The sequence below is a fragment of the Serinus canaria genome, chromosome 5 (assembly GCF_022539315.1).
Source record: "Serinus canaria isolate serCan28SL12 chromosome 5, serCan2020, whole genome shotgun sequence".
Lineage (NCBI taxonomy): Eukaryota > Metazoa > Chordata > Aves > Passeriformes > Fringillidae > Serinus > Serinus canaria.
The window spans coordinates 56758093-56785112 of NC_066319.1; the positions used below are offsets into that span (position 1 = coordinate 56758093).

The 27020-nt window shown below is 36.2% G+C and overlaps 1 protein-coding gene across 1 annotated transcript; it reads left to right on the top strand.

Annotated features, from left to right (window-relative positions):
• Nucleotides 1-1960: 1960 nt before the first annotated feature.
• C5H14orf39 (chromosome 5 C14orf39 homolog) lies at nucleotides 1961-27020 on the top strand. The gene is made up of 17 exons (XM_050974931.1): nucleotides 1961-2009; nucleotides 2325-2381; nucleotides 5273-5399; nucleotides 8899-8988; nucleotides 12365-12552; nucleotides 13020-13062; nucleotides 13496-13616; nucleotides 14766-14860; nucleotides 19356-19495; nucleotides 19960-20039; nucleotides 22077-22162; nucleotides 22256-22320; nucleotides 23422-23489; nucleotides 23808-23947; nucleotides 24518-24653; nucleotides 26094-26151; nucleotides 26785-27020. The coding sequence occupies exons 1-17, from the start codon at nucleotides 1961-1963 to the stop codon at nucleotides 26985-26987; spliced, it is 1746 nt and encodes a 581-aa protein (XP_050830888.1). The 3' UTR covers nucleotides 26988-27020.

Consider the following 27020-nt stretch of genomic DNA (forward strand, 5'->3'; position numbering starts at 1 on the left):
CTGAACAGCCCCATTAGAAAGAACAGATGCAGTCTGAAGCTGGTTTACCCAGTCGCGTGTATTACGCATTTATCTTTAACAAAAATATCAGCTACATAGGAGAATTTCCTCTGAATTAGCCAACATCCTGAGTTGGCTGATGGCTTGATTCTGCTTTTCTGCAGCATGTCCAAGAATCAGTCTTTGCTGCAGTCATATCCTGGAAGACATCAGATGTCAAAAGTTTGTTGCAGGCTGGTGTTACCTACTGGTTTTAAAGTCTGCAAACACTGTATATATTACCAGTGCCATTGAATTTCTCAGCATTTTCTACTAGTGACACCTGTATCTTCATAATCACAGCACAGAATAGCATTTGACGTTCGCAGTTACACTACTTCTTTTTAACAATACCAGAAAAAGAAATATTTTACATCTGCATGCTTTCAGAAGCGCTCCTTTCTGCAACTTTATCCTTTTCATAAGTTTTATTGTAAAACTACAGTAAAAGAAAATAAATGCTTTAGTTCTCTCTACAAAAACATTAGTACTCTTCTACAAAAGTATTCAAAAGGTAAAATTTTTTGTATTTTTTGATAATACAGTAGTCTCTATCTTAATAATATACAGCTATGCAGTCTTTTCTATCGATGAACTTTGTGTTGCAGTTTATAAAACAGTAAATAAAATTTCTTTACCCCAATATCTTACAGTTTTTATGGGAAGTTTCAGAAAACCAGCTAATAAACGCTATTAAATGGTTTCTTGAGAACGCCTTTTTAATACATACTTCAAACTAATTTTTTTTAATAGTAAGGAATAACTTTGGATTTTTTTTCACGTGGTGTGAAAGCAAAAATATTCTGCCCTGTTTTGTGGCTTGAGGTAGTATTTCCAAGTATTTTTCTTATTCAGAAGATTTTTTTATTTGCTACCTTAAGTGTTTTCAGGCACTAGGATTTCAATCCTTTGAATACATTTGGTAAAACTATTATCACTTTCTCGGACTTTTTATCGCAGCCTGTGCTAATCCAGTCCCTTGGATTAGGTGTTCTGATCCTCCCTTAACTATGAGACAAATTCATTTCTGTCAAACACCCAGCGTTTAAACGCTGTCTCTGCCCCCTCCCGCTCCCGCAGCCCCAGTGCTGCAGGATGTAGCCTTAATGCCACTTTAGTTCAATTCTGCAGTTGTTTTCTATTCCACTTGATCCTGGATTAGGATCTCACCCTCAGCACCGATTTGTCGTGCCTTTGCTCCTCTCGCGGTGGGATGGGGAAGCCACTGTGGGACAGTTAAAGCCCGGCCAGCTTCGCTCGCTGTTAATGCACCTGAGCTAACGAGCTGTGGCCAGAGCATCCTGATGAACGCTGTTTGCATCCCTTTTAGAGATCGCCATTATCCCCCGGCTCTAAAAACTGAATTTCTGCACGTAGCAGCACGGTACAAAAAGAAGAAAGGATTTATAACAATCCGTTTTCCATTTAGTGAGAATTCTGTCTTTAATCACACCTAACATTCCCACACCTTGATTTAAATGGACATGGTGGAGTGTGGGCACAGGAGGAGTGTGCAGGATGCTGAAGAAGCTTTTCCATCAACAGCACTGCAGTCCAAAGGCTTAGCACTATCAGCTGGAGTACAGCTACACATCTTGTACACAAACATCTCTCCTTGCATTCTTCATTGCCTTCTGAGAACACTAAACCTCTCAAACAGAACTGCTCCAGGAGCAACACTTTACCTAAATTATAAATGTCCTTTCTCCCTAACTGTGGTTTAGACTCTTACAAGTCCCTCATAGCATTAGTGAGAAATTTGGTTCCACTAGATAGTAATTCAAATGCAGTTAAAACTACTTTTCTCCCTTTTATGTTAAAATGTGTGCTATTGTCTTGCAATTTTGACTTGTTAATTGTATCAACAAGGCTTTTGACTGTATAAATCCTTGAATTGCATTTTTCTTTTGAAGTTTAAGCAATGAGTGACAAGGTTTCGATCAACTTGGACGAAATTCTGGTCAAGCTTGGTAGGTCATTATATCATATATTTTTTATTAACAGTTACTTATGCACTGCATACAGTGATATTTTCTGCTTTAAACAGTTATATTAACTTTAAATAAATGCATAATATTAAGCTTTTGTTCTTTGCCTATATAATGTTAGCTGGGAGGTTGTGGAGAGGAGTCCTGACAGCTATTTAATAGTAAAATTTCTATTTAGATATTTTGCTTAAATAGTTGTTAATCAGAGTTTATGCAATTAATACTGCACAGCATATGTTTGTTTCACAGCTCCACTCATATTAATGTATATAATGAAGGGTTAATTTTCTTCTTAAGCTTCCCAGATAGAAAAAAATCGCAGTGCTAAGGAACATGTGGATCATCAGATAAATTGTGAGTAGTGATAAATTATCGTTTTACTGGGTGCTGAACACTGATTTTGTTTCGTTAATCCTGGGACATGCTCTGTGTCTCGGGGGCGGAAGCAGGATAAACAATGGAAGCTGTCCCGTGTCCTGCTCTCACCCTGCCTCATCTTTAGCCATCAATACTTGCTCATTCTCCCCAGCAGACTTTGCTTTTGCTCACCACTTTTAGCTGAGGCTGCTCAGCTGCCTCATGGACAGCCAGTTTCATGCTGCGCCATTTCCTGCTCTGACTCTGCAGCTCCTCACAGTCACTGGCAGCCCTTTGATTCAGCTGTGCTTGCTCAATACATCTGCCACTTGCCTCCCTTTCTTTCTTCATGTTTTTTGTTCTTTCCAGATTTGGACCTCTGCCTCACTGCATCTTCTCTCTTTCTGTTTTCTTGAAATAATGAAAGTTCTCTCAGTCGCTACTACGTACTCAAGACTTGTTCTTCTTTTTTTGCTATCAAGCAGCTGGTTACTTTATTTGAAATTCAAAACAGTAAACCCAAAGAGAAAGTCTTGCTCTGCATCAAATTTGCTCTCTCCCAGGGCTTACAGACAACATAGTACTATGGGCTTATGTCTGGACTGATTTTTTTAACCATGCTACTATGTGGAATCACTTCATGAGGTCTGAAGAATAGTTTCTCTCCTACAAACAATCTGAGGACATCTGTGCTCACCTCTTGTACTTTATAGGTAGATATTCAACCACATAACCTCCATTAAAAAAAAAAAAAAGCAGAAGAGAAAATTCTGGTCTAATTGGTGTTCTTTTTGATTATAGCACTTCTAATAATATTCACTGATATGTCCAAGCACTTATTCATTAAGAAGATTATCACAATTAAATTGAAGCGCCTTAAACATGTGAACATCTGTAACACTAAATCTGGCACACCTTGGGTTCTGGTTTTACTCTCCAGTCACACAACTGAACCTCAGAGATAAGGCTTTTCTTAACATTTATGCAGGCTTAGGGTAAATGCTCTTAGGGAAAATCCAAGGGCTGTGTAGTAACATGGCGTAGCTGCTTTTGTGTTCAGAGATACCTAAATATGTGTAAACACACAGCCAACACTCAGGCTGTTAGCAGTTTGGGTTAAGTCTTCCAAAAACTTAGCAATAAATAGTAACAGTGATGTAATTTTGTCTCTGTGTATTACTTGGCAGATGAACAGCTGTAGCATTCAGACTTGGACTTTTGGTGTGAGATTCATCAGGCTATTTGGCTACAGTCCCTTTCTTACCAGTGGAGGGAAACAGGCACTTTTGGGATGTGATTTACCTTATCCTGAAGAAACAGTTTAAAGTGGGTTAGTTAAAGTAAACTTTGAAAGTGTCAGCTTGTCTCAGCTGGGTGTAGCTGCAGCCATGGGTATGCTGTTCTGAAGAAGGTCCCTGCACTTTGGGGTGAGATGGATCTCACCCACCAGGTCCTTGTGAAAGCACGGGGTGAGTTGAACAGCTCACAGAAGTGCTTGTCTGTAAAAAATACTAAATGAGATGTGAAGTGTTTATTTTGTTAATAATGTTATATTTTGGTAAATCTCAAAAAGTCCTCTACAAGGTTCTGCCATACTCAGCTGTTTATTTACAGAAATGAAGCCATGTCAGTTGTCTAATATTTATGCTTCATGCTAAGTAAAGGCAAGTTGTTGACTTTAGATATTGAAAATATTAAGGGACTGAAGATAACTCAAGGATAATCCAAGATATTCAATTACATTGAGAAATTTTTGCTTTTCACTGACTGACATTTCTCTGTGAGAAGTGGTTTATTTTCTGCTATAAAAGCACATGCTGTTGAAAATTAATATATAGCAAATAGTGCAAAACCAGAGCCAAAATTCAGGAAAACTGAAGTTTCAGAGCAGTAATTCCAACAGCTCTAGACCCATGTTGCATCACTAAGATGCTCTTCCCAATGGAGTAGATGAGAGAAGGGCAGGATGTGATTACCTTCTGTGTAGGGCCACCTACTCTGGCATTTAGTGCTTCAGGGCAGCAGCGATAGCAAGGGATGATTTAGCACTGATAAATCTGAAATCTTGCATAGAAAAAAAGAATTAAAAAATGCAGAGGAAAAGCCTTCACCAAGTTGTGCCTATTGCATTGCAATGTGAGCATGCATGATAGCTCTCACAGCTTTTACTTGTGAAGAGAGCACTGATCATGTTCAACAACACGGAATTTCCTCTAGCCACTCATTCAGAAAGTGTTATCAGCTGTCTGCTGTCAGAAGAGGCAGAATTAAGTTTGCCTTAAGAATCTCCGCAAATATAGTCCTTGAGAACCTGTCATTATAATGTACTTTTTAATTAATTAACCTGTGTCCTATACCAATTTATCAAACATTACACATTCCTACATTGAGTAAAATTCCTTTTTTTTTTCTCTTTCTGTTTTCCACTAATTGCTTATATGCCTTTTGTGATGTTTTTCATTTTTTTCTTTAGTCAGCTTTCCCACTCAGAATATTTGACATTCTGGGCTTCTGCAAAAGAATACAAATGTTTGAAAGAGGGTCCTGGTTCTGGCTATAGTGTGAGGAGTGTTTCAGTGGGAACACTGAACTGGAGAATACCACTAACAGTTACTTCTGTTCTATACAGACTGGGATTCAGAAACAGCACAAACCATGGCAGTCTCACAATATTAGATGATAATTAAGGTTCTCACCACACAGCAAATCCCAGTGTTTTGACTGACTTTGTTGTTACCTTGCTTAACTGCAGGCTCTCCACTCACCTGGCATTGTGGAGATTAAGTTTTTTAGGAAGGAATTTTTAATCATTCTAAATATAGACTTTTTGTTTCATGGATTTGTTGAAAATGCATTAATATACTTTTAAATTTATTTTTTAATTTCAGTGTACACTGCAAAAATCACAGAAAAAAAGAATGGAATTGCTTGGTTGGAGGAAAATATAAAGAAAGGCAACGAGGCACTTGCTGATTTGCAAAAGCAGAACGAGAGCAGCAAGAAGCACTGTGATGCGTGAGTATGAAAGAGCCTGAGTTCTGAGTTGTGGCTGGTATTGAGGAAGTCAGTGAGGAAGGAAGAGAAAAATAAGTGTGGATGTGTTCTGACAGCAGTGATGTTAAAGAAAACTTTAGTATTCTCCTGTTTTTTTAACTGCAAATCTTTAGGTATAAAAATGACAGTATTACACATGTGCTGAAGAAGAATTCTAGAAAAGGAGACTACATTTAATGTTGGGTTGTTTTTTATTTAAATCCCCAGTTTTCACAGGTACTATCTTTGCAGCATGCTAAAGTATTCATGTAGTAAGGTAATAGAAGCATAATTTTTCTTCATTTGGATGCACCTGAGTTTTGTCAAATTTGACCAATATTAAGAACACTCTTATTAAAAAAAAAAAAACTTCCTAAAATTGAAAACATTTCTATTCTTTGTTCACAACATGTTTCATGTTACTTTTTGTTCTATACATATTTTTACACAAGATGTGCCATAACTGCCTCTCCACACACATGTGTGCTTCTGCTGGCAGATTCCAGTATCAGTTTTGCTCCAGACTGCAAAATTTGTCTTCAGGGCACAATCTTTTGATGCATGCAATGGGCTGCCATTCATAGTTTTCCTTACATAAATGTTTGTATCAGATAATTAGTTCAAATTTTAAATGCTGATCACTTTTGGATCTTAGTAATTAGAAGCTTTTCAACACACAATTTAGCTACAAGGAGTTTCATCTTCCTGATGCATAATTTTTAAAAATTAAAACCCTCAGGAAGGGTAGCTGAAAAGGCAAGTCTTTATTTGACAATACAGAGTTTGTCCCAGCTGATAAAATCCACCAGAGTTTTCAATTTCTCCACAATCTGACTAGTTCCTCAGCAGCTGTAGTAAGGATTTTTTTGGCAAATTCTGTTTTGTTTTCTTGAAATTCTATATCAAACAGTAAGTACTTCCATAAAAATATCTATGACATACATTTGAAATTTTATTTTGCAATATGAATGGAGAGTATGGGTGTTTCTGAGAATAAAGAGGGAAGTAAAGATGGCATTGGGGTCCTTTCTAGGTTTATTTCGAACTCTCAGAAAGAAAAAGAAAGAATGGAATCATTAGTGAATAAAGTAGGTGTAGTGGCTGGCATATTTGAATGGATTGCCATTGAATACCGATTTGTAGCTTTACCATTAAATGAGTTGGGAAAAGATCTGACCTTGATAAAAAAATTCTATTTTTCCAGCCTATTAAGTTCTTGCCTCCAATGCAATATAAAATGAACACAAGTTTATGAAACTATCCACACTGCTTCCTTTGATATATTTTTGAGGCTGAAAATCTGTTTGCAAATGACAAACTGTTAAGTGATGCAAATGAAGGAGTAAAAAATTAAGGGTAGAACTAAGGATCTGGTCTAAATTTTAATCATTGAATTCAATGGGTTTTGGCTCAAGTCCTACAAAGAATAATTAATGGCATTAGTGTAAAGAGATTGAAAATGAGAAGTGACTCATTAATGAATACATGTATTCATAGAAGGACAATGCTTGCAGAAGAGTAGAGACTTTGTGTCTTAAATTATTGGAAATGTCGTTTAACGACAGACTAAAAACTGCAATAAACAAGCCCTGGCTATAAGATCAGACAATTAGAGCACTTACACAGTAGAATCACCCCAAACTTCTAAAATTTATTCTAGCTGACACTTCATCTATACTGGACATGATTCTAATGTTGGTTTTGTAAATTCAGATACTGTTTTGGAGTCACAATCACCCTCACAGCTGACTAATTGCCAGTGATAAAGCTCAATAGAGCTCTCAGAGAAGCAACGTTTTGTCTGGGCTACAAGACATTCTGAGTATATTGAAGCAGATTTGAAGACTTTGAACAAAATACAAGGTTCTTATATTCAGCAAGTTTAGAGAAAATATGATCTATGGAATAGATGTATTGGGATAATACTGTGTTTTCTGAAGAAATCCATATTGGTCTATGGGAAAAAGACCTGAAGGCAGAAAATGACCCAAATGAAATGTATTTTTAGACAAGTGATGACATTTTGCTAATATTTAGTTTCTTGAAAGATTCAAAGTAGAAATGTTGATCCCAGAGCCGTAAGAAGTAGTGAAATGCTGCTGATGGAACCTATTCCAATTTATTGTTTCTCTTACAATTTTTAAATTTGGATGCAAGGATGGTGGAATTTAATAAAAATAGAAGATAATTTAAAAAAAGCCACATGAACTCAGAATGTTTTAGTTAGGAAAATAAATTGTTGTCTTGTCCCAAGACAAACTGCAAGATAATTTTATTGCTTTCAGGCTAGTGTGCTTAAAGATCTTTTCTATACACTGACTGATGAAAGGAAAGACAAGTAAATGTAATGGCTACCAAGGACATACATGAGACAGTGATGCATTTTGCAAGCAAGAAAATGAGCTGCTTGAATCCTGCATGCCTGTTTGTGTTCACAAACCACTGTTCTTGTACCACACGTTTTTTTCAATGTCCACAGAATAGATGTGAATGAAAAATGTAACTCACAGCATGGCTTGTGCTCTGATTAATAAAACCTATGAATTTCCCTACAGAGAAAGTAATGAAGTTTTCTGAGTAAAAGGACATAATAGTGTGTGGTGTGCAAGCACATTTTTATATAAGTATGTTGGTTTCTGGTTTGAAAAAATCTGACCCTTTTGAAATTCAGCTTTCTGCTGAATTTGCAGGAGATATGGTGAAGTAACATTTTGTAGTTCCACTTTTAATCACCAATCTTTTTTTCCCAGACAGGATTCTTTCTTTTCAAAAACTTTTTAATATGCCTCTCTTAAAGATGACATCTGAATTTTCCTTGAAGCAGAAAGTCTATCTGCCTGTTTTTCTGATATTCCCATATCCAAGGCAGAGGTATCTCTAATGCCTGGATGTTGAGAAAGTCCTGCTCTTTCAATAGTCCCCAGAATTCTGTGAAGCTGCTCTGCTCTCAGGACCACCTACAGCATCCTGCTTTAGGAAAGTCACTTTGATGCCTTCTGAGCAGGACTTGCTTGGCAAACGGAGGAAATTCTGAGTGCATTTGGGTGTGAGATGGGTGCTGGTGATATTGGTGAGAATGAAGTCATGGGTGTCTCCAAGAAGAAGATTCAACATATCTAAAGGATTTATCAATGGTGCTGTGTTGAGGACATGAAATGTGGATTTAGATGTCTCATTACTTACCATGAGCTCAAAAAATTTGTGAAGTTCATTCCACTAATTTCTTAGAAAGTGCTTTGTAATGTTTCTTAATTCTAAATATTTTCTTTTTTTCTTGAATTTGCAGGTTTAAAATATTAACAAAATAAATGTATGCCTGCAAAAGATTTCTATACTAAACCCATTTATATTTAACTTTCAAAAACTTAATAAATAATTTGTAAGCTGACTAAAGTAACTAGGTGTTTTCTAAATGTTTTTTTTTACTAAGAAACCATATTACCACTTATATGCTTTTATTTTTTGTTTACTTTGTCCACAGCTGGAAGCCCACCTATGCAATTCTTGAAAAGCATGGAGAATATGTGAAAAATGAAACGAAAGCTTTAGAGGAAGCTACAGAAAATGAGAGGTATCTCTGATTACCTGAGATGAGGTTTCCAGCAGTAGTACTGACTGAAATGACCAGCAAAACTAGTGCTGTCTGCAGGAAAAAAATTGTTGCACTTTTCAATTTATAGTCACTTATAAGGGACTGAATAATTGAAAGAATTTTTGTTTATATTACTATGAGATCATATGTTATTTTGTATGATAAAATATGAATTCTTGAAACTCAGTTGCTTCCCAAATGCCTATTACAATTTTTTAGAAGATTGTATGGTTGCCTACTGTTTCAAGAAAGCCCAATAAATAAAAATAATTAATGTTTTCAGGTAACAGTCAGAAGAACATTCAGATGATTTTATGCTTTTCCCTATTTTTGAATATGAATTGCATAGCATTATCAGGATATACAAATCAAGTTTTTGTATACTGTTGTATATTCTTCAAAACAACCACAAAGCATGCAAACTCAGTCTTAGGTCCTGAAAAATGAGTAAGTGGCTCAGAAAAGCCTGGTCTAAAACCATTTTAAGACTAGTTGTGGGCAAGCTCCTAGTCAGCTTTAATTGCAAATTCTATTCTGTTCAGTGAGTGGCATCTCAGGTGCTTCATCTTCATTAATTAGACTCAGCATTTAAAAGAAATTATGAATTGTGCAATGTAGCTGCCTACAGTCAATGAAATAAAGAACAGACCCTGAAGATTCTCACAGAAATGTTCCAAATATGCTGTGCCAAGGAATCCCTCCAAAGTTCTACTGAACAAAGTAAAAGTGATCTGCAGTTTAGGGGGGCTGCTCTGCCTGTGAGTGGCTGGAGGCTGCTGGCCCTGTGCTGCAGAACTCATGGCAGACCTGTCCAGATACCTAAAGACCAGTTTGGAGTTGTAAATTTAGGTAATTTAAAACATTGGCTTTGAGATTTTTGTAATCATTCTTTTTGCCAGTTGTCCAAGACAGCAGAAACAGCATGCCTGAGAGCCTTTAATTAACTCACTTAGTAGCTTATCTTTCTTCTTCCTGTTCAGAGCTCTAAATTTGGTGAAAAATAAGGCTAAATTGGCTTTCTATGAGTATATGATTAAGCCTTTTTGGCTTTCACTAATCTGAGCTGACAAGCCAAAGAAGCATTACTTTTAAATTGCTTCTTTAGATAACTAGTTTCAGTTCCAACATGAAAGTGTTTGATCTGTTTTTCTGAGCTTAATTGTAAGACATCATGAGTACAAATCACAAAATAAATTTAATTCATGCATTTTTCAAAGCTGTGCCCCAAATATAGTCTCTCTGCACCAAAGCATTTGATATGTTCAAGTCAGCAAGATGTGCATTCAGTAAATTCTAAATATTTAAATTAGGAAGAAAAATAAGTGTCTTTGGAACTTTATGAGCTGAATGTTCCTTTTAATCTGACTTTTTGGGGGCACTGAGGACATGGTGTTTTAGATGGAAAGATGTGTTTTAAAGATGGGCAGATCAGTTAATGTTTAATTAGGCACCTCTAATGGAGGTTTATAAAATGTTCCACATTTTTTTGTTGTTATTGGTTTCAAAAACATTTAAGAATGCATTTATGAGCTGGAAGTTAATCCTGAAAATAAATGATATGAAGAAGGAGAAAGTAATAAATTGCTATCCACAAAATATTCAGGGGGTTGTGAGTGCTGCCCTTTTCCTGCTGCAATTAGCTTAAAACTTTTTCTGATTAATGTGAACAGTGGTGAATTCTAAATAGGGTTTAATTCTGTGTTATCTACACGAACTGCAGGATGTGAATTACTTGGAGAAAATATTAAAAATAGTGATGATTGCTCAAGACTTCTAAACTATATATGGTCACAAATATTATCTGTGAAAAATAGATTTTGGGAAAAGAATATAAAGTTTTAGGATTATATTCACAAGCTTGAAATATACCTGTTGCAACAAATTATTTTACTTATTTATATTATTTAAATCTATTTGTAATACAATTTAAGTTTATTAGCAAATTTATTTTTGATCAGTTATAACTGTAACATCTATTTAATTAAATAGAACTGAATATTTTTCATCTTTCATACCTGAAAAATTTTGTACAGTATACAGAAATATTAAATAAATAAAAAAAACTTAGATTCCTGAGACCACCTGTGTAGAAAAGGACATAGATTAATGTAATTTTCTATGTGAAGTTTGGGAAATATCAATTTCTGGGTTTGATTCACAGTGTTGACCTACAGCTTCGCTCTCCTAATTTTTAACAGTCAGTTTAACAGGAACTCTTGCCTGGAGTGTAGTTTGATTTGAAAATTAGAATCTGACTGTGTTTTGCCTTGTGAATTTGTTTTCCTTTTGTAAGAGCAGAAGATTCTAATATTGAATTTAGACATAAGTTTTTCTCTCCCATTGCCTGGCACAGCCAGTGGGCAGCCAGGACTCTCAAATGCAGCCTTTCAGTCATGCTGCAATTAAATGAGAAATAACAGTTTGAGATAAAATGTGTTCCTTAAAGGGAAGTCCCATGTGCTTTGCAAGTGGTGAGAGCTGTTCCTTAGTGTAGGGGCAGGTTAAGAGGTGGGTTTCTGGCTTTAATTGCTTTTATGCACCCTAGTTTTTCCCATAAAGGAATTTCTTGCTAATCCTTAGGTGTACTAAAATGCAATTTTTTAAAATTTGCCTCTCCATTGTTCACATGAGTTTTTCCTGCATTAATTGATGTTACCTACTTCAGTAATTCATAGCTATGTGCTCACATGATGTCAGTGAAGTGACGTTTAGGGTAACATTAATTTACAGGGCAGCCCCACAAGAAGCTGAGCATTCTGGCTCTTTGCCATTTAAACATTTAGTGTTTGCTTAACCTTAAGTATGAATAGTCCTGTTGTTTCAGTGTGACTGATGGGTGTGCTTAAGGCTTCCCCAAGTCAGGCAGAGATTACTCAGCATCTCCTTGGAGGCAGGTCTCTGTCCAGTGGTGCACCAGGCTGCTCTAAATATGGGAGGTTTGGCCAAATTCTCTCCCACTGTAACTTTGATCAAGCTCCACCAAAATGGATTGAATTGTGCCAAGTGCATCAGCAGAGACTTTGGCCTGCAGTGAGTTTCATGATGATTACAAGCAAAAACACATTTGTCATCTGCCAGGCTGCCTTTGAATATAGTACAGTCTACATTCCCTTCAGAACAGGGAGGTTTGGATGGTTTTTACATCCTATTCTTTGTTACATACAGCATAGTCTTCCTTGGATATATCTGGAAAATAAAAAAATAAAGCCAAATATTGCCATATTAAATATAATCTGACTTTTTTTCCTATGACAGCAGCAAATTAACTGAGCTAATGCCATGAATTCATGGGGGTTTTTTCCTTATAAACAATGGTATCCTGTGAAAAAAAATTAAATCACATTTATTTTTATAGGAAAATATATGAGGATTCCATAACCCAGTGTAGAATGACTTTGGAGGAACACCGCAAAAAATACACAGAAACTGCTCTTGCCCAGAAGTATTACCAAAAAAAGGAAGAAGTTGAAGAAATTCAAAAGAGAGTTTTGAAACGCCTTGAGAAATACAAATGGAAAGAAGATGCTTGCTTGGATATTCTGGGTACTGCTATTGTCAATGCTTTTGTAATAGTCTTGTGGTAGTGCACTGCACATTAAAGGTGCCATACAGAAAACTTTCAATTTTTCAAAGTTTCCTTTAAGCTAATAAAATATATTCTCTTTGTCATACCATTTTTAGGGAAAAAAAAATCTGTAACAAATAAGAATTTAGATTATACATACTGATATTGCTTCCTCCAACCCATAAATGTAATGGGGAGAGATTTGTCATTGAACTTTCTGGGGTAAAAAAGTTCTAAGATTTCTTTAGATCGAGCCTCTCAAAATTATAAATTTAATTTTCTTCACTTTTTTTCTGCTGTTTTTAATGCCATTACTGTTATATTGCAATTTTTGTTATTTGTACTAAGCCAGGATAGATGCTCCTGATCTATTAATTTTTCCCATATTTGTTTAAGAAAATTGATTTGTTAGTAAATGATCTGAAGGTAAATTTTATTTCTGCAGAGGCTGTTTCTTTTACATCCATAAATGATTGGGCTGTACACATGTATCCTTGATTTCTAGTGTTTGTTCAGTTGTCAGGAAAGAAGTTTTATATTTACCTTTCACAACTTTCTTTTAGAAAAGATAGTAAATATTTATATATATATATATATGTTTAGAGTGGAAGCATTGGCATTTCTCTGTGAGAAAACATGAGGTCAAATTCAGCTATTCAGTTTAAATTTATGGGAGCATTTGGGTAAAGAATACAAAATTTCATTTAATAACATGTCCATCAAAATTCTTCATTTAGGAGAAACTTAATAGAAGTTACAGTTGAAGATTTGCTAAGGAAATGCAGATTTATCAGGGTTTCTTGTACCTTTAGCATTTGTGTTATGGCACAGAGAGGTCAGGGATCTGGTGGCATCAGTAATTAAAAATATTGCTTGCTTGAAAAAATATATTGTTGCAAAATATATTCCATGACTTGGAAGTGCCTCTATGAGGAAAAAAACACAGGAAACCTTGCAGCTTGCTGAAGCTGCTGCACAGGAAACCATCAAACTGGAAAAAGAAGCAGAAGAATTACAAATGAAAATTGACTGCTTAAAAAAGGTAACTGCATCTTAATTTTATTTTATAGAAATATGTGTTATTTATGTGGTCAGACATAGCACTGTTACATTTTCTGAAACACAAAAAAGTAGTGTATTTTCAATCTCACAGACAACAGAATGATCCCAGCCTTATAATTACATTTCTATAGCACCACATTTGTTCTCTTAGAGAAGAGGGGGCCATGACTGTGAAGGTTCTTACAGCTTCCTCTCTGCTGACCTCGGTTTGTGCCACAGTTTCTGCTAAGGCACCGTGTCACAATGACTTTGGTGTCAGCTCAGGAGGATGCACTTGAAAATAGATCAGGGCCACTCCTCAGAGAGCCCCGGAGTTTGAGTGTGCAGCTTTCACACACTGCATGAAAGCTGCACACTCTTTTTCCTACTGGGTTTTTAAGGGTTTTTATTTAGCTAAGTAGGCTTTACAATAAGAATAATGGAAATTCCTTCTCTTCTTATTTTTTCCTCAAAACACATGTGTGGGTTTGTGACACCCAGCAGTAAAACTGGCTGATTGGCTAGGAGAAGTGCTAATTCCAAGGGGAGAATCTTCAAAACAATCAAAGGGATTTTATCAGTACTGATTTTGGACCTACTCCTCTATAAAAGATCTCTTCTAAGCCTGAGTATCCCAATCTTGTAAAGGTTTAGTAACTTTTTATGGGAATTGCACCTGGGTGCTTTTACCCAACTGTCTGGAGCAGATGATCAAGGTCTTCATTTACTGCCTAGTGCTGATAGCAGCACGTTTTGCACAGGTGGTTTTTCTGTTTATATTCTGTCATCCTGTTTGACACTCCTGGTTCCAGACTGAAGTTCCCAGTGTGGCTTGTGCTGTCTAAACAGACAGGAAGAAGGGATCTGGTGAATTTGTTTATAGCTATGAAGGAGACCATGTAAAGAGCTCCAGGTTCTGACATTTAGACCCATGCTCCAAAATTTCTGTGTTTATTCTAGTTGTTACAGTTGACCCAACAAAAAAAATATTGCCTCTTTTTAACCTTATTCTCCTCATTTCTTCAGAACCTCTTGCCTGCAGAACTACTACTGAGCACTGATTCATCAAGTTTAGAAAACTTTTGCAGCATGTAGCTAAAATAGTTCAAGTTTTGTCAATTTTTATGCCATTTGTTCTTTATCTTTTAAGAGCTTCAAAGAGACTAAAGAAGATCAAAATAATTCCGGAAAGATTGAAGGAAAAAATCAGAAAAGTCTTGAGAAGCCAGAAGTGTTTAAAGAAAGGTATACACTTAAAAATATTTTTCCCCCTTGCTTTTATCTAGAATACTGTGTCAGAATTTACACAAAGACTGCTACAAAATACAGATTGTTCTTCAATAAGGACTGACGAGCTTCTCTAATCCCGGTCATGTGATTTAATGATGTAATTTTAAAAGTTTTATATTTCTGGGGGTTAAGATGGTGACAACTTTTGATTCTTGGAAGCTCAATGTATCTGAAAACATGCAATAAAAGTATTTTGTCGAAGCATTTTCTCCTCAGCTACTGCTGAGAGATCTGAGTAGTTTTGAATGCAACAACAGTGACTGTGCACTCAGAGATAAAATAACATTAACTCTACTAAATACGTGTATTTGGAAAAGGATTCAGGGTTCCACATGTCAGTTGTCTTCACCTCTGAACTACTTAAGAAATTTAACTCTTAATTTAGTTCTTAAAAACAAGCATGAGTGAAAGTTTCATAGACAGGATTAATGGCTTAGTAAATTAGTCAGTGATCATTTACAGCTGGGACTCACTTTAATTTGAGCTCAATTACAACGACTGAAAATGACCATGAGGACTATCTTGCACTTATCTGGAGTCCTTGGGAATGTTGAAACATCTCCTGTTGAGCTGGCACTTTTAGACCAAAATCCATTTTAATGCAAAAATATGTCTGAAAGACTTTGTCTAAGTGTTTTTATATTATGGTGTGCTTGAAAAAGAATCCTTTTAGGGCTTTAACTAATTTAGTGGAACATATCTATAAAAAAGTGTCATTTTAGTAATTCCTAAGATTTTTTTCACAGGGACCTTTTAAGTATTTAGTATCTTCTTACAGACCTATGGATCATTCAGATGATCATTTCTTTGTGGTAAGGAATCCATAGGGTGCACTGCCTTTCTTTGCACCCATTTTACCTTCTTGTGTAAGAATTTTGTAATTGGCACTAACAGAAACATGGGGAAGCAAGAAATCCCCCTAGTTTCAAGGCAAGGTAAAAAAAAAGATGGAAAGCACTCTCTTTTGAATTTTCAAAGAAACCCATGTGTGTTCAGTCTGCAGAACACAGAACACCTGTTGAAGACCTGATGTAAGAGGCAGAGATCCATGCTCTGGGTATGCAGGGGTAAGAATCCCTCAGTGAGGCTCCCCATGGTAAGGAATCCATAGGGTGCACTGCCAGACCTGCCATTTGTACAATTCTTTTCCTGTCATGGGGTCTGCTTGTACCTTCACCTGAAGTTGTGTATGTTCCACAACATAAAGGCTTGTCGAAAATGGCATAAAATTGGTTTCTTAGTATCTTTATCTTACATTAGTGTATTAAAAAAAGTCTTCATTAGAAAGCGTGGAAGTGACTGCTCAAGTAACTGTTGATGTTAAAAATGGGTGTAATATGAAGCTGTAAAAAAACCAACGAAACAAACAAAAAGAACTCTGAAGAAAAAAAAAACAGGCAGAAACTGTGTAGTGAGAAAATGAGCCATACAAAATAAAACCTTTGCAGACTCAAAGCAATGTACAAAAATACAAGTGCAGGATGTGGCTACCAAAGGCAGGAGTTTCTTTTGAGCTGTCCTGCAGCCAGTACAAAGTTACTACTGAGCAAAAAGGTCTTTTTCTGAAGAAATGAGATATCTTCATCTTCTGCCACAAAAGAGGAAGAAATGAAAAGGAATTGTGCTGTGAATCTCCTTGAAGTGGTCCAGACCAGCATGAAATCAGCAGCAGCCAGGGAAAGAACTAAAGAGAGCAATGAAAGCACTGGGCAGAGCACTGTACAGATTGATACCCATGAAAATCTTTAGAAGGCTTCAAGACAAGAAGCCCACTTGCCAGCCCATTAATAGGTGCTGATAGACTTGTTCTGCCCTGAGCAGCAGGATGGCAGGGGAACTGCTCCTTCAAAAGCCTGGAACACTGTTCTTTGAATCACTTAAGGTCTGGCCAGGTGCTGGTTGGGAGTGTAAAACCACAGATTCCTCTGCTATTGCCAGCTCTTGCCACTGATTCACAGCGCAGCAGTTACACTGACAAGCACCACAGTTTAATTTCCAAAGCAAGGGTTCTCCTCAATCACCAAACAGGACTCAGCTCTTTTCAAAGCTCTGGTCTTGATTTCTCAGTTAGATATTCCATTTATGACATAGAAAGGCTGGTAGTTAAACTGTGCTATGGCATACATAGTGTTCAATCTCTCTGCTTCTGTAAAATGGTTGGGAGAGATTTAATTCCATGACTCTGTAATTCTTCATTTCTTTTTCTTTACAATTTGGTCATGTTTTAATTCCACCTCTTACTTTCCAAGTGAGAGTTTTTTGCTACATCTTCAGATTAAGGAGATTCCATGGTGGATTATTGTAGTTCTTGCAGAATCTTTGCATCAGAAGTGATTGACTTCTACTGATCAAAGAAAAAACTTGATATACAAATCTTAGAAAAATACTTATGAAGTTGTTTCTGGATTTCTAATGTAAGCATATATGAAGAGCCAACTCAAAAGAATGCTCCTGATGAAAATACTAAAGGTGGTTTCAGTAACTGTAAATACCACAGAAGCAGGTGTGATTCTTCATATGTATAATGAAATACACTTGATTCCTGTAGTGGAAATTAATATTAATCCTTGGGTTTCTTTATGCTACAACGAAGAAAATACTTCTAAGGAAATGGCAATTTATTTGGCTTAGGAATATCTGTTTTAACCGCCCCCCCCCCCCCCCAGTATGGTTCAAGATAAAGAGTTTTTATCTACTCAGATGTCTACTAACAATGAAGTGAAAAAGAAGACAAATAATTATTTTTGTTGCTGCAATTTGGATTGTTTTCAGCTTCATGATGCAGCTTTATTTTTCTTCCAGTGGTATTAATTAATGTCAGAGAAGATGTGCATGGTTTATATTTCATTAATGCTTTTGTGGAGGAAAGGGAGCAGGTGTACTGCATATGCAGAGTTTAACTGCAGGCTCTTTTGGAAGGCTTTGTTACTCAAAGAATTAATATCTTAGGAACTTCTGAGTTTGATTTATAACTCTGCCTTTGAAATGTTATTCTGTATATATATGAATTGTAAGGGGATTTTTTATTTAATGGAGAGTGAGTCTTTAGAACTATAGAGTTGTCAGCTAGGCTTTACAGAAGCACAAGGAAATTGACTCCAGAAACTTTTAAAAATGGAGTTTGACATCCTAAGTTCTGAAGAAATCCCAAACCAACCAAATAAAAAACCCCTCAACCACAACCCCCCATTATTAATGGCACTGATGGCCTCAGCCACAGTAGCCTTGTTCAACTGATATTTGAATGATGATTGTGGTAAAATGAGCCATTTGGAATGAAATGAAACAGTTTCAGCCACACTTCTGTGCTTAGCTCTGTTTTGATTTCTCCTTGCTTTTGACTTCCTGCATCTGAATTTACACTTACAGCAGCCACACACATCTTGTTTTCTGTAGCATTCATTCTTGACACATGTTTATCTAGATCAAATGTAACTAAAAATTTACTTTGGATTTTAGTTTTTTAGATGGTAGATGTTTTGTACAGTTTGTTCAGTCTCAGTCCAGCACAGCTCCAGGTGTAAATGTAACTTGCAAGTGAAAATAGTCCTTTTCATCAGAGACACTTGGCTGAGGTGCTTTCAGGTTTTATGAGAGTACAGCTCACAGAGCTCACATGTATATATATATAAAAATTTAATATCTTAGGTCCTTATACTTAGCCAGGCTTCTCAGTGGCATTTTTTAATTAGTGTTACTAATTTTACTCCACACTATCTTATAAAGTGTATCCTACATTTTATCTTATTTTTGTTTATGGAGAAATTTAAGAAGAACAAAAAGACTGACTCAGTTCTTCATTTGTTCTGAACAGCATTGTTCAGTCAACTACAAACCAGATGTTGTAGCTAGAAGCACAGAGGCACTAAGCAGGAATGCCAGAGACAAAATAAAATAGAACTCATTATTCTAAAAAATAGTAAATGTTCCTGTGCCAAACAGCCACTTTACTCTTCATTGTTCTGCTAACCTTTGTCTTTCTGCACTGTAAAGGGCTATTTACCCTACACAGATAATTACTCCACAAGTGAAAACACTTGCTGCAGTTTTCTCTATTGTGTATGTGTAGTATGAGTATTCCAGACAATTTAAAAGAGAATAAGTGGTTTTAAATGTGAAAATGTGATTTCAGAACGACAATAATGAGGCACTTTAATCAAAGTGTAAAACTCCACAATACTTATTCTTTTCTTTGATACTGACAAATTTTAAGCCAACAATGTTCTTCTGATTGGCTTATTACTCTTTATGGCCTCTTTTTCAGAGATATTCTCTCTCTGATATTATTTAAAGAAAACCTCATTTTTGTCAGCTACTGGTGCTGAAGTGGTAGAACTTCTTTGACAACATCCAATGCCCTTGAGAATTCCACTTATTTGAATCAGCTATATTTTAGGATTTGTTTTCTTTTGCAATGAGTAATTTTTCTTTTTAATTTAAATTTGTTTAGGGTGTTTGAACAGCGTGAACACTCATTTTTGCCAAAGGGGAAACATCAGCTGTATAAAACATTGCATGTCCCGTGCATTCCTCGGAAATTTGTCCAGTCTGTACAGAGTTTTAGATTCTCAAAGCAAAGACCAGAAACAGGTGCAATGAGTTTAATAACTTTAGTGAGCATTTTGAGTTATTTTTGTCCAAAAGAATTGGTAAGTGATGGTAACAAATCTAGTGAAATGCTCAACTACTTATAGTTGAAGCCAAGCTTTCAATTGAAGCTGGGTGCTTACTTTTTTTTAGATTCTGTAAATCTTGTGTGTCTGATTTCTCCCTTTCCTGTGCAATTAGTAAAGTAACATGACAGATACACCCAATGTGTGGTGTCAGAAACATGAAAAGAATTTAATCTCAAATACCTTTAACACTGTTTGCATTAATACAGTAAATATTAAACAGCTGTTATTTGTTTGATACTTTAATACTTTGTGATAAGTTTATTTTTGCTTTCTATTAAAAGGAAAATTTATAAGGTTTGTTCCCAAGTTCTGTTTAAAAATGCCATACTTTGGATACTTAATCTTATTGAAAATATTATGTAATATTTGTAAATTTAGGGAAAGAAGAAAAAGAGAAATCACTGGAACGTTCAGTGGCCACCAGCAGTTCCTCCAGGCTTGCAGAAAATTTATCACAGGTGTGTTGCTCTCCCTCTGGTAAAAATGTGAAGTTATACAATCTGTTTTATGTGGTTGTTTAAATTTAAAACACTTCAAATATACCTCATGTATGTATATACATATAATATGCAAATATACTTTATGTATTATATCTTACATAAAACCTGTTAGCACTGTAAATTGCTAATCATGGTAATTTGCAATTGCTTGGTAATCACAGCAAAAATCTTTCTTTGGTGCCTTTTATTTCTGAAAATATCTGTGTTCTTACAAAGTCATTCTAATACCAAAATTGAGGTGGACCATCTTACCAACTGATTTTGTATAACAGTTTTTAACATTTAAAATCACCTCTGTAAATTCTGTATGTAGCAAATATTTGGAGCTCTGAAGGAGGATCAAAACCTGTTACTGATGAATCATGAGCCATCTACTCCATAATGAAGGGTTTCGTAAAGGACTGAGTGTACAGGACAGCCCACAGCTAACAGCTCCCTTCTGAGGTTTGACCAGAAACAGAAATGTGGGCTGGGCGAAATAAAACCATGAGCAACACTCCTTGGTGCACTGCAGGAGTCCACAACTCCATTTTCTGTCTCTCCCCCATAAGACTGTAGTTACTATGACATTTTTGAAATAGTGGAGTGAATTGCAGGTTTATTCAATATTTTTTGTTCAAATACTATAAACTAATCCAGAAGAAAGCTGGAGGTACAACTTGCAAAGTTGTGAAAACCACCAACAGTCTTATGGAGGGCAAGGCCATTCATAGGAGCAATAGATTGTTAAAGTATTAAATGGAGAAATCAGAGGAGGTAAGGCCATAAGGGGTAGAAGAGTTTGTGTTTGATGTGCAGGAACTTGGGGAAGTTTCTGTCTCTAAACCATCTTTCTAAGGGACATCTCACTGGATCAATTTAAAATCAAGATTTAATGAACAACAAAAAATCAGGTAAAAAAAATTAGCATAATTGTGATTTTCTTAAGAATTTCAAAGGAACTGAAGAATGAGGTGAGTAATAACTAAATGGTTTAGAATGAAGTCTGTGTGGAAGACAAAGCCTTTTTAACACAAAACAGGATGGACAGTGACAGGACTGAGTGGGGCAAGACCAGAAGAAATTTCAAGCAATTCTGATTTGTGACTGGCTTAGGGAGTTGGACATGATGAGGATGATGGAAGGGCTGTTGCCAGGGTAATCTAGAGATGAGGCTGGGAGTCTGGACCTAGAATTGCACTTAGACTATTGTAGGAAGCAGTAAGTCAAGGTTAAGAGAACTTTAAGAAAGGGTGATGGCAACAAGGAAAAGAAGATGGAGTGTGAGGAAAAATAAAAAGATTGGAAGAAGGAAGGTTGCTATGCTTCAGAAAAGGTGTGCTGTACACTACAGGAGTTCAATGGCAGGCAGATTCTGCAGAACCAGCTCTTTTGTCCCCTACCCTGAATAGAAATCAGTTTGATACATTTTGTTAATTAAAAATAAACAAGAATTAGACACTCCCTGTAAAATAATGTGTTACTTGATGCTGGGGCATAAATTCCTCACCCTGTCCTTAAGGTACAAATACATGCTACATAGAAGAGTGATGGCTGCTGCTCTGATGAAAGTCTGTGAGATTGGGAGTATTTCCATATTTTCTGCAGTTTTTCAATCCCCATGAGACGTGTGTTGACTGTGACTGATGTGGATGCTCAGTTGGCCTCCAGAGGCAGAGCCAGGCCTGGCCCCAGCCTTTTCTGTGTTCTCAAGCACAAGTAACCAGGCTGCAGCAGCAGCAAACCTGCATGAAGTTTGTAAATGGCATAGCACTATTGGTGTTACAGAAAAGTCAATCACATCTAGTTAGCAGTGCTGTGGCTAAATATTAAAAAATTAAAGAATATAGGGTATCATGAAATCAAAATGTAGGTAAAACAAAAGGTTTTTACATTGTCTGATCCTTAATTTCTGGTTGAAAGAAGGGATTTCCACAGTCTAAGGAGAAATCAGAGTGATATTGTTGAAGTGACAATTTCACTTGCTGTCTCGTGTGAGTTTTTTCTCTCTTTTAGATGGTTATTGACACTGAAGGGACTAATCACCCACAAATTGCCCAAGTTCCATCAACAGTAAGCATAAAGAACCAAGGGAAATTCAGGTAACTTTTCTTTAATAAAACAGCTTTCATTCTTGAGGCTGGGGTTTATGGAAATAATTCACATTTAGACAAATATTAAACTTTGTCTTTTAGACTGTCAGGTCTTCCAAAGCAGTTGACTTCCAATCAACAGTTTGAGAGTGGAAATGCAGTAATGGGTAAAGTATTACTGTAATTTTTTTGATAAGGTTGGATCATATAGTTATAAACTAGGAAATTCTAGGGACCAAATTTTAACTCTGGCATTGAGAGAGCTACCATTTGCATTTCTTTTCCACCTTGATTGTTTAGATCAAAATTTGAGTATGGCAGACAGTCAGAGACCTAATTTAAATAGGGACTTAACTGCTCAGTAATGTGGGATTTAGTCTGCACTGACCATTGTGAATGAAAGGATCAGTCCAACATCTCTTGTAAATTCACACCTGAGTCTCAAATTACTTGTGTAAAATGCAACCCAGTCTTAACATCTAGCCAGAAGGCACGAGAAAATGCAAAGAAAAGAAATATACTAAACCCAGTAATTTAGGTATCTTGAAGAATCAGATCAAGATAATTAAAGATGAAAATTAACTGGAGAAAAACATGCAGAATGCTTCCAGAAAAATGCCAGGGTAGTTACAAATACACCTCTAATTTTTGAAATTATAAGGAACAGAATTTCATTTTAAATATTTCTTTTTCTAATTGAACTTCTAATTTAGATGCATGTAAAAAATTATAGCCTAGATTTTTTTACAAAGAGAACATGGGCCCTTAACCCACAGTGCCTGAGATGTAACACAGTCTGAAGCTTAGAGCAGAAACTCTGACAGCAGAAAGTCTGAAAATGTTTCTTCTCATTTCTCATCCTGACTCTTGCCCGGTCCTTTAAACTACACTTCATCACTGTCACATGGATGTGCTTTTTCTATTGCTCCCACCTGGTTTCTATTGACTATTAGCCCTCTCAGAGGGTAATAGCTGGAGTAGACAAACACAGTGCTCTCAGGGAACAATGGGCAGGTTTGAAGAACACACCAAACCACAAGCAGCAGCCTGAGTAATGCTTTGACAGCAACGAGTGGCAGAACAAGAGGTAATTGTTATGGACAGAGCCACAAAGTGGGTTGTTAAGAAAACCACAGTCAGAACACTTCCTTACCAATAGCAATGCCAAGCTAGTGAACTTTTCTCAAGGATTCTTTCCCACAATGTCATTTTTATGTGTCTGTTTAAAATGCTGTTATAATACAGGCAGTGCTGTCTTTTTTGTGCAGCAAGCCAGGAGGCCAAACATGTTGCTGAAGAAGTAGATGAGCACATGGACTGTTCGTATGTACCTCAAGTAAGAAAAGCATTTCTTATGTCATAAGTAAGAAGTTTATTTAGAATAGTCAAAGTATTTTGACATACTTGATTCAGTTGGCAAGAGGCAAGTCTCAGAAATTGGTGAAGTGTCAATTGGTGCATAACATTTTCATTAATGTGAACTGATGAAATGTTTTGAAAAAAGTTTGTATTTAAAACTCACTTCTTGGACAGAACTAGAAATAAACAGGCTCAGTGCTGGCTGCACTGAGAACATATTTACAGTTAAAAGGACTAATGATATTTTGGGAAATGTTGTATGCTACAAACATAATTGTTTCTTTCTTTTTAATAGGATGTGCACGCAGGTTTTAAGCCAAATGAAGATAATCCTGACATAGAAGAAGAAAGTGCAGAATCTTTCTTAAGAGCACCTAAAACACCGGACTTAAAAGGGAAAAAGCCACACTTCTTAAAAACACCTCTATTTGACTCGTATGATTTCAACTTTTATTTTGATTCTGAGCAAAAAGTTGCAGTCACATTTATTGTATAAACATTTCTGCTCTTTTTGAAAGATACTAGTGATATCATTTTCTAGAAAGTTCTTCTGAAAATATTTAGATATTTTTTCCTTAGTTATGCTTGATATTTTTGAAGTTTTCTTCCTACAGTATCATTTCCAGTTGAAGCAGTTTTGAAAGATCAGTACTTTGCTTAGAAATATATGATACACATTGTCTTTTCCTGCAGTAATATTTGTCACTCTGATTTCTAGCTTTAAACAGGCTGGTTTTTGTTTTTTTTTTTTTTTTTTTTTTTTTTTTTTTTTTGTTTTTTGTTTGGTTTTTTTTTGCTAAGAGGGCATGGAGCTGGTAAGAACACCACCTCCCTTTACTTTAAAGAAATGTGTTATCTGCTGGGTGATGAAAAAAACAATTATTAATGGAAGCTATGGGGATGTAAAAAAGTGAAAAAAGTAGAAAAGGAAAAAATAGAAGGAACAAAGCCATCTACATCACTTAAAAAACTATTAATATAGTCTCTACCTTTCTGTGTTTACAGCATTCAAAATTTAGGTTGTGAAGAAGGAACATCAAAATCTCCTGCTTTCTTTTCTCACATGAACTTCTCCCAGAAGTCACCTGGCTTTAATTTATTTGATTCTTCTCTGTTTGGAGCACAAAATTCATCTGATGAGGTAAAAAAGTGATTAATTGTGAACATTACATTTCCACAAAGCAAAATATTGTGAACAAAACAGCATTGACACTTAACGAGATTTTTCAGACTGGTTATCTTTGCAGCAAGCATTTTTTTAATGTCTTGGTTACTTATAAGCTTGATGTTCTTTGAAAATGTTTCATTTCTTTTCTGGAAACCTCCCTATGATACTTTTAACCAAGTATGAATCTCTCTCATATGCATTATGTACAAATATACAGTGACTCAATTCACCAAAAGGCTTCTGGTTCAGTGTTACAGTGGAAAATTCAAGTTCTCTAGCAGAATTCACAACTCACGTGCTTCCCCTGTGTGGTTTTGTCTTGATGAAGTGAAGAACAGTGAGAAGGGAAGAAAGGACAGTCTGTTAAGGTTACTGAACAGCAAATATGGATTAGCCATCAAATGGAGACAGGCAACTAAATGGAACAGGGAATGGAATCCAGGTCTTCCATTTTCTTTGCAGATTCCCAAACTCCAGTGCTGTAGAGAAGTTTTTCCTCTCCTGGGCTATGAGGTGGATCATTGGGGATCCAGGATAGATGAGTGCATAGGACAGGGCTTAGGTATCACTGGGCAGTGTAGATCCAAGCTCCATTATGCAAATGAGGGATTTGAGCCCAGGGAGCTCCTGTTGCAGGGGCTGTGCTCAGTCTTGTGGTTACTGGCTGGGAGCTGCAGTAGGTATGAGGGAAAGCACCATTTCATTCTGGCTTTGACAGGATACCTGGGGTTGGTGTCTCATAGCATGAACTGTGTGTAGGAGAGAACACACTGGTGTGTGGTTTGTCAATTGTTTAGGAGTGAGGTTGGTTTTAGATCATCCAGTGCTGTCACTTGGTAAAGTGTCAACTGTGCCTGAGCAGGCACAACCCACATTATGTTGTGCCTGCTCAGCAGCAGAAACCAAGAATTTACCAGGCTGTAGCAGATCTGGGATTCTTTAAAGTTAGATGGGAGTTTTGAAGAATTTCAGTATCTATTTTAAATCTAAAAACTCATTTTAAGAGTGACAAGTGGTTATCCTGCTACTCTTTCTGGCAATATGAGGCCCTATTCAGTAGGAAGTATTTGTGTTGTTGCTTGGAGATTATTTAAAATGTCACAATTTGAATAGTTTTGGTTTAAAAAATCAGCATTAAGTCAGGTCAGCTTTTGGACAGTTATCAGTCTGTTTTTTTCCTAGAAGAATGGAGGAAGGGTATTCGCAGCTGCATGCAAATATCATAAACCCCATCTGATCAAAGAACTTCCCTTGCAACTTTAGGGACTGATAAATACCTTTAAATCCAGATTTTGTAAAGCTGCTAACATTCACTGAGACAGTGTTTTTCTCACAAAAAGCAAAGACATATCAGCATCAAAGTTCACTTTTGCCTTTCTCATTTTTTAAATAAAAAATCTGTTTACATTTCAGACAGAAGAAAATTATTCTGTGGGAAACCTGAACCCTCTGTCCCCACATGCAGATATTGGTAAGTCTGAAACTCAGATGTACTTGTGTATATCAGCTCTCTTCTGCTTGTGTTCCCATGACTGACAGGCTCATGATCCAGTTTAACAGAGCTCCTTTGGTTATCTGAAAGGATGTTCAGCTGTGATAATGTAGCTCAGTGGTTCATTGTGCTCATTTGTGTTTAACTAAACCTTTAGGTTAAATCTTCCTTTGCATGTTGGGTTCTAAACATCTGATGTATTGTGGAAAAGAAGAGGTATGAGAAAGAAAGAATTAGGGATAGTGTTAGGTGTGTTTGAAGCAAAATGAGAGGACTTGCAAGGGAGGGGACAAAGTCCAAGTATTTCAATGAGTCATCACATTTTTCTCCAAATAAACACTTTTGCAGATTCTATTTACAAATACCTCTGTTACAAAATGTATCATGCAGAAGTGTTTTGTTGTTCTAAACCCTTCAAGTGCTCCACACTTTATTCCAGGTCAATTCTAATAACCACCCCCTGGAAATATCTCTGGTGCAGCAATAAACACACAACTGTAAGGTGATTCTCAGTGGGATATTTGGCACAATATGTTAATAAAGGAGCATGTGTTGAATGCAGTATTCACTCAGATTTAATCTAATTACAAATATTATATGTATTCCATATAGGAAGCCTCTTTGGGAAACCAGAAAATGAGGATGCATTTGCCTTTCCCTTCTCCACAGAATCAACTTCTCATGCATTTGGAGATGGAAAAGATGATGTTAGTTTTTCATTTGCATTTGGGCAGGATCAGAGATCATCACAGTCTCCTTCTATGAAAGGTTTTCATTCTTCCACACAAAATACAAAGCCATTTACATTCTTTTGAATACCTTTGACTTCCCTTAAATTATTTTCCTAC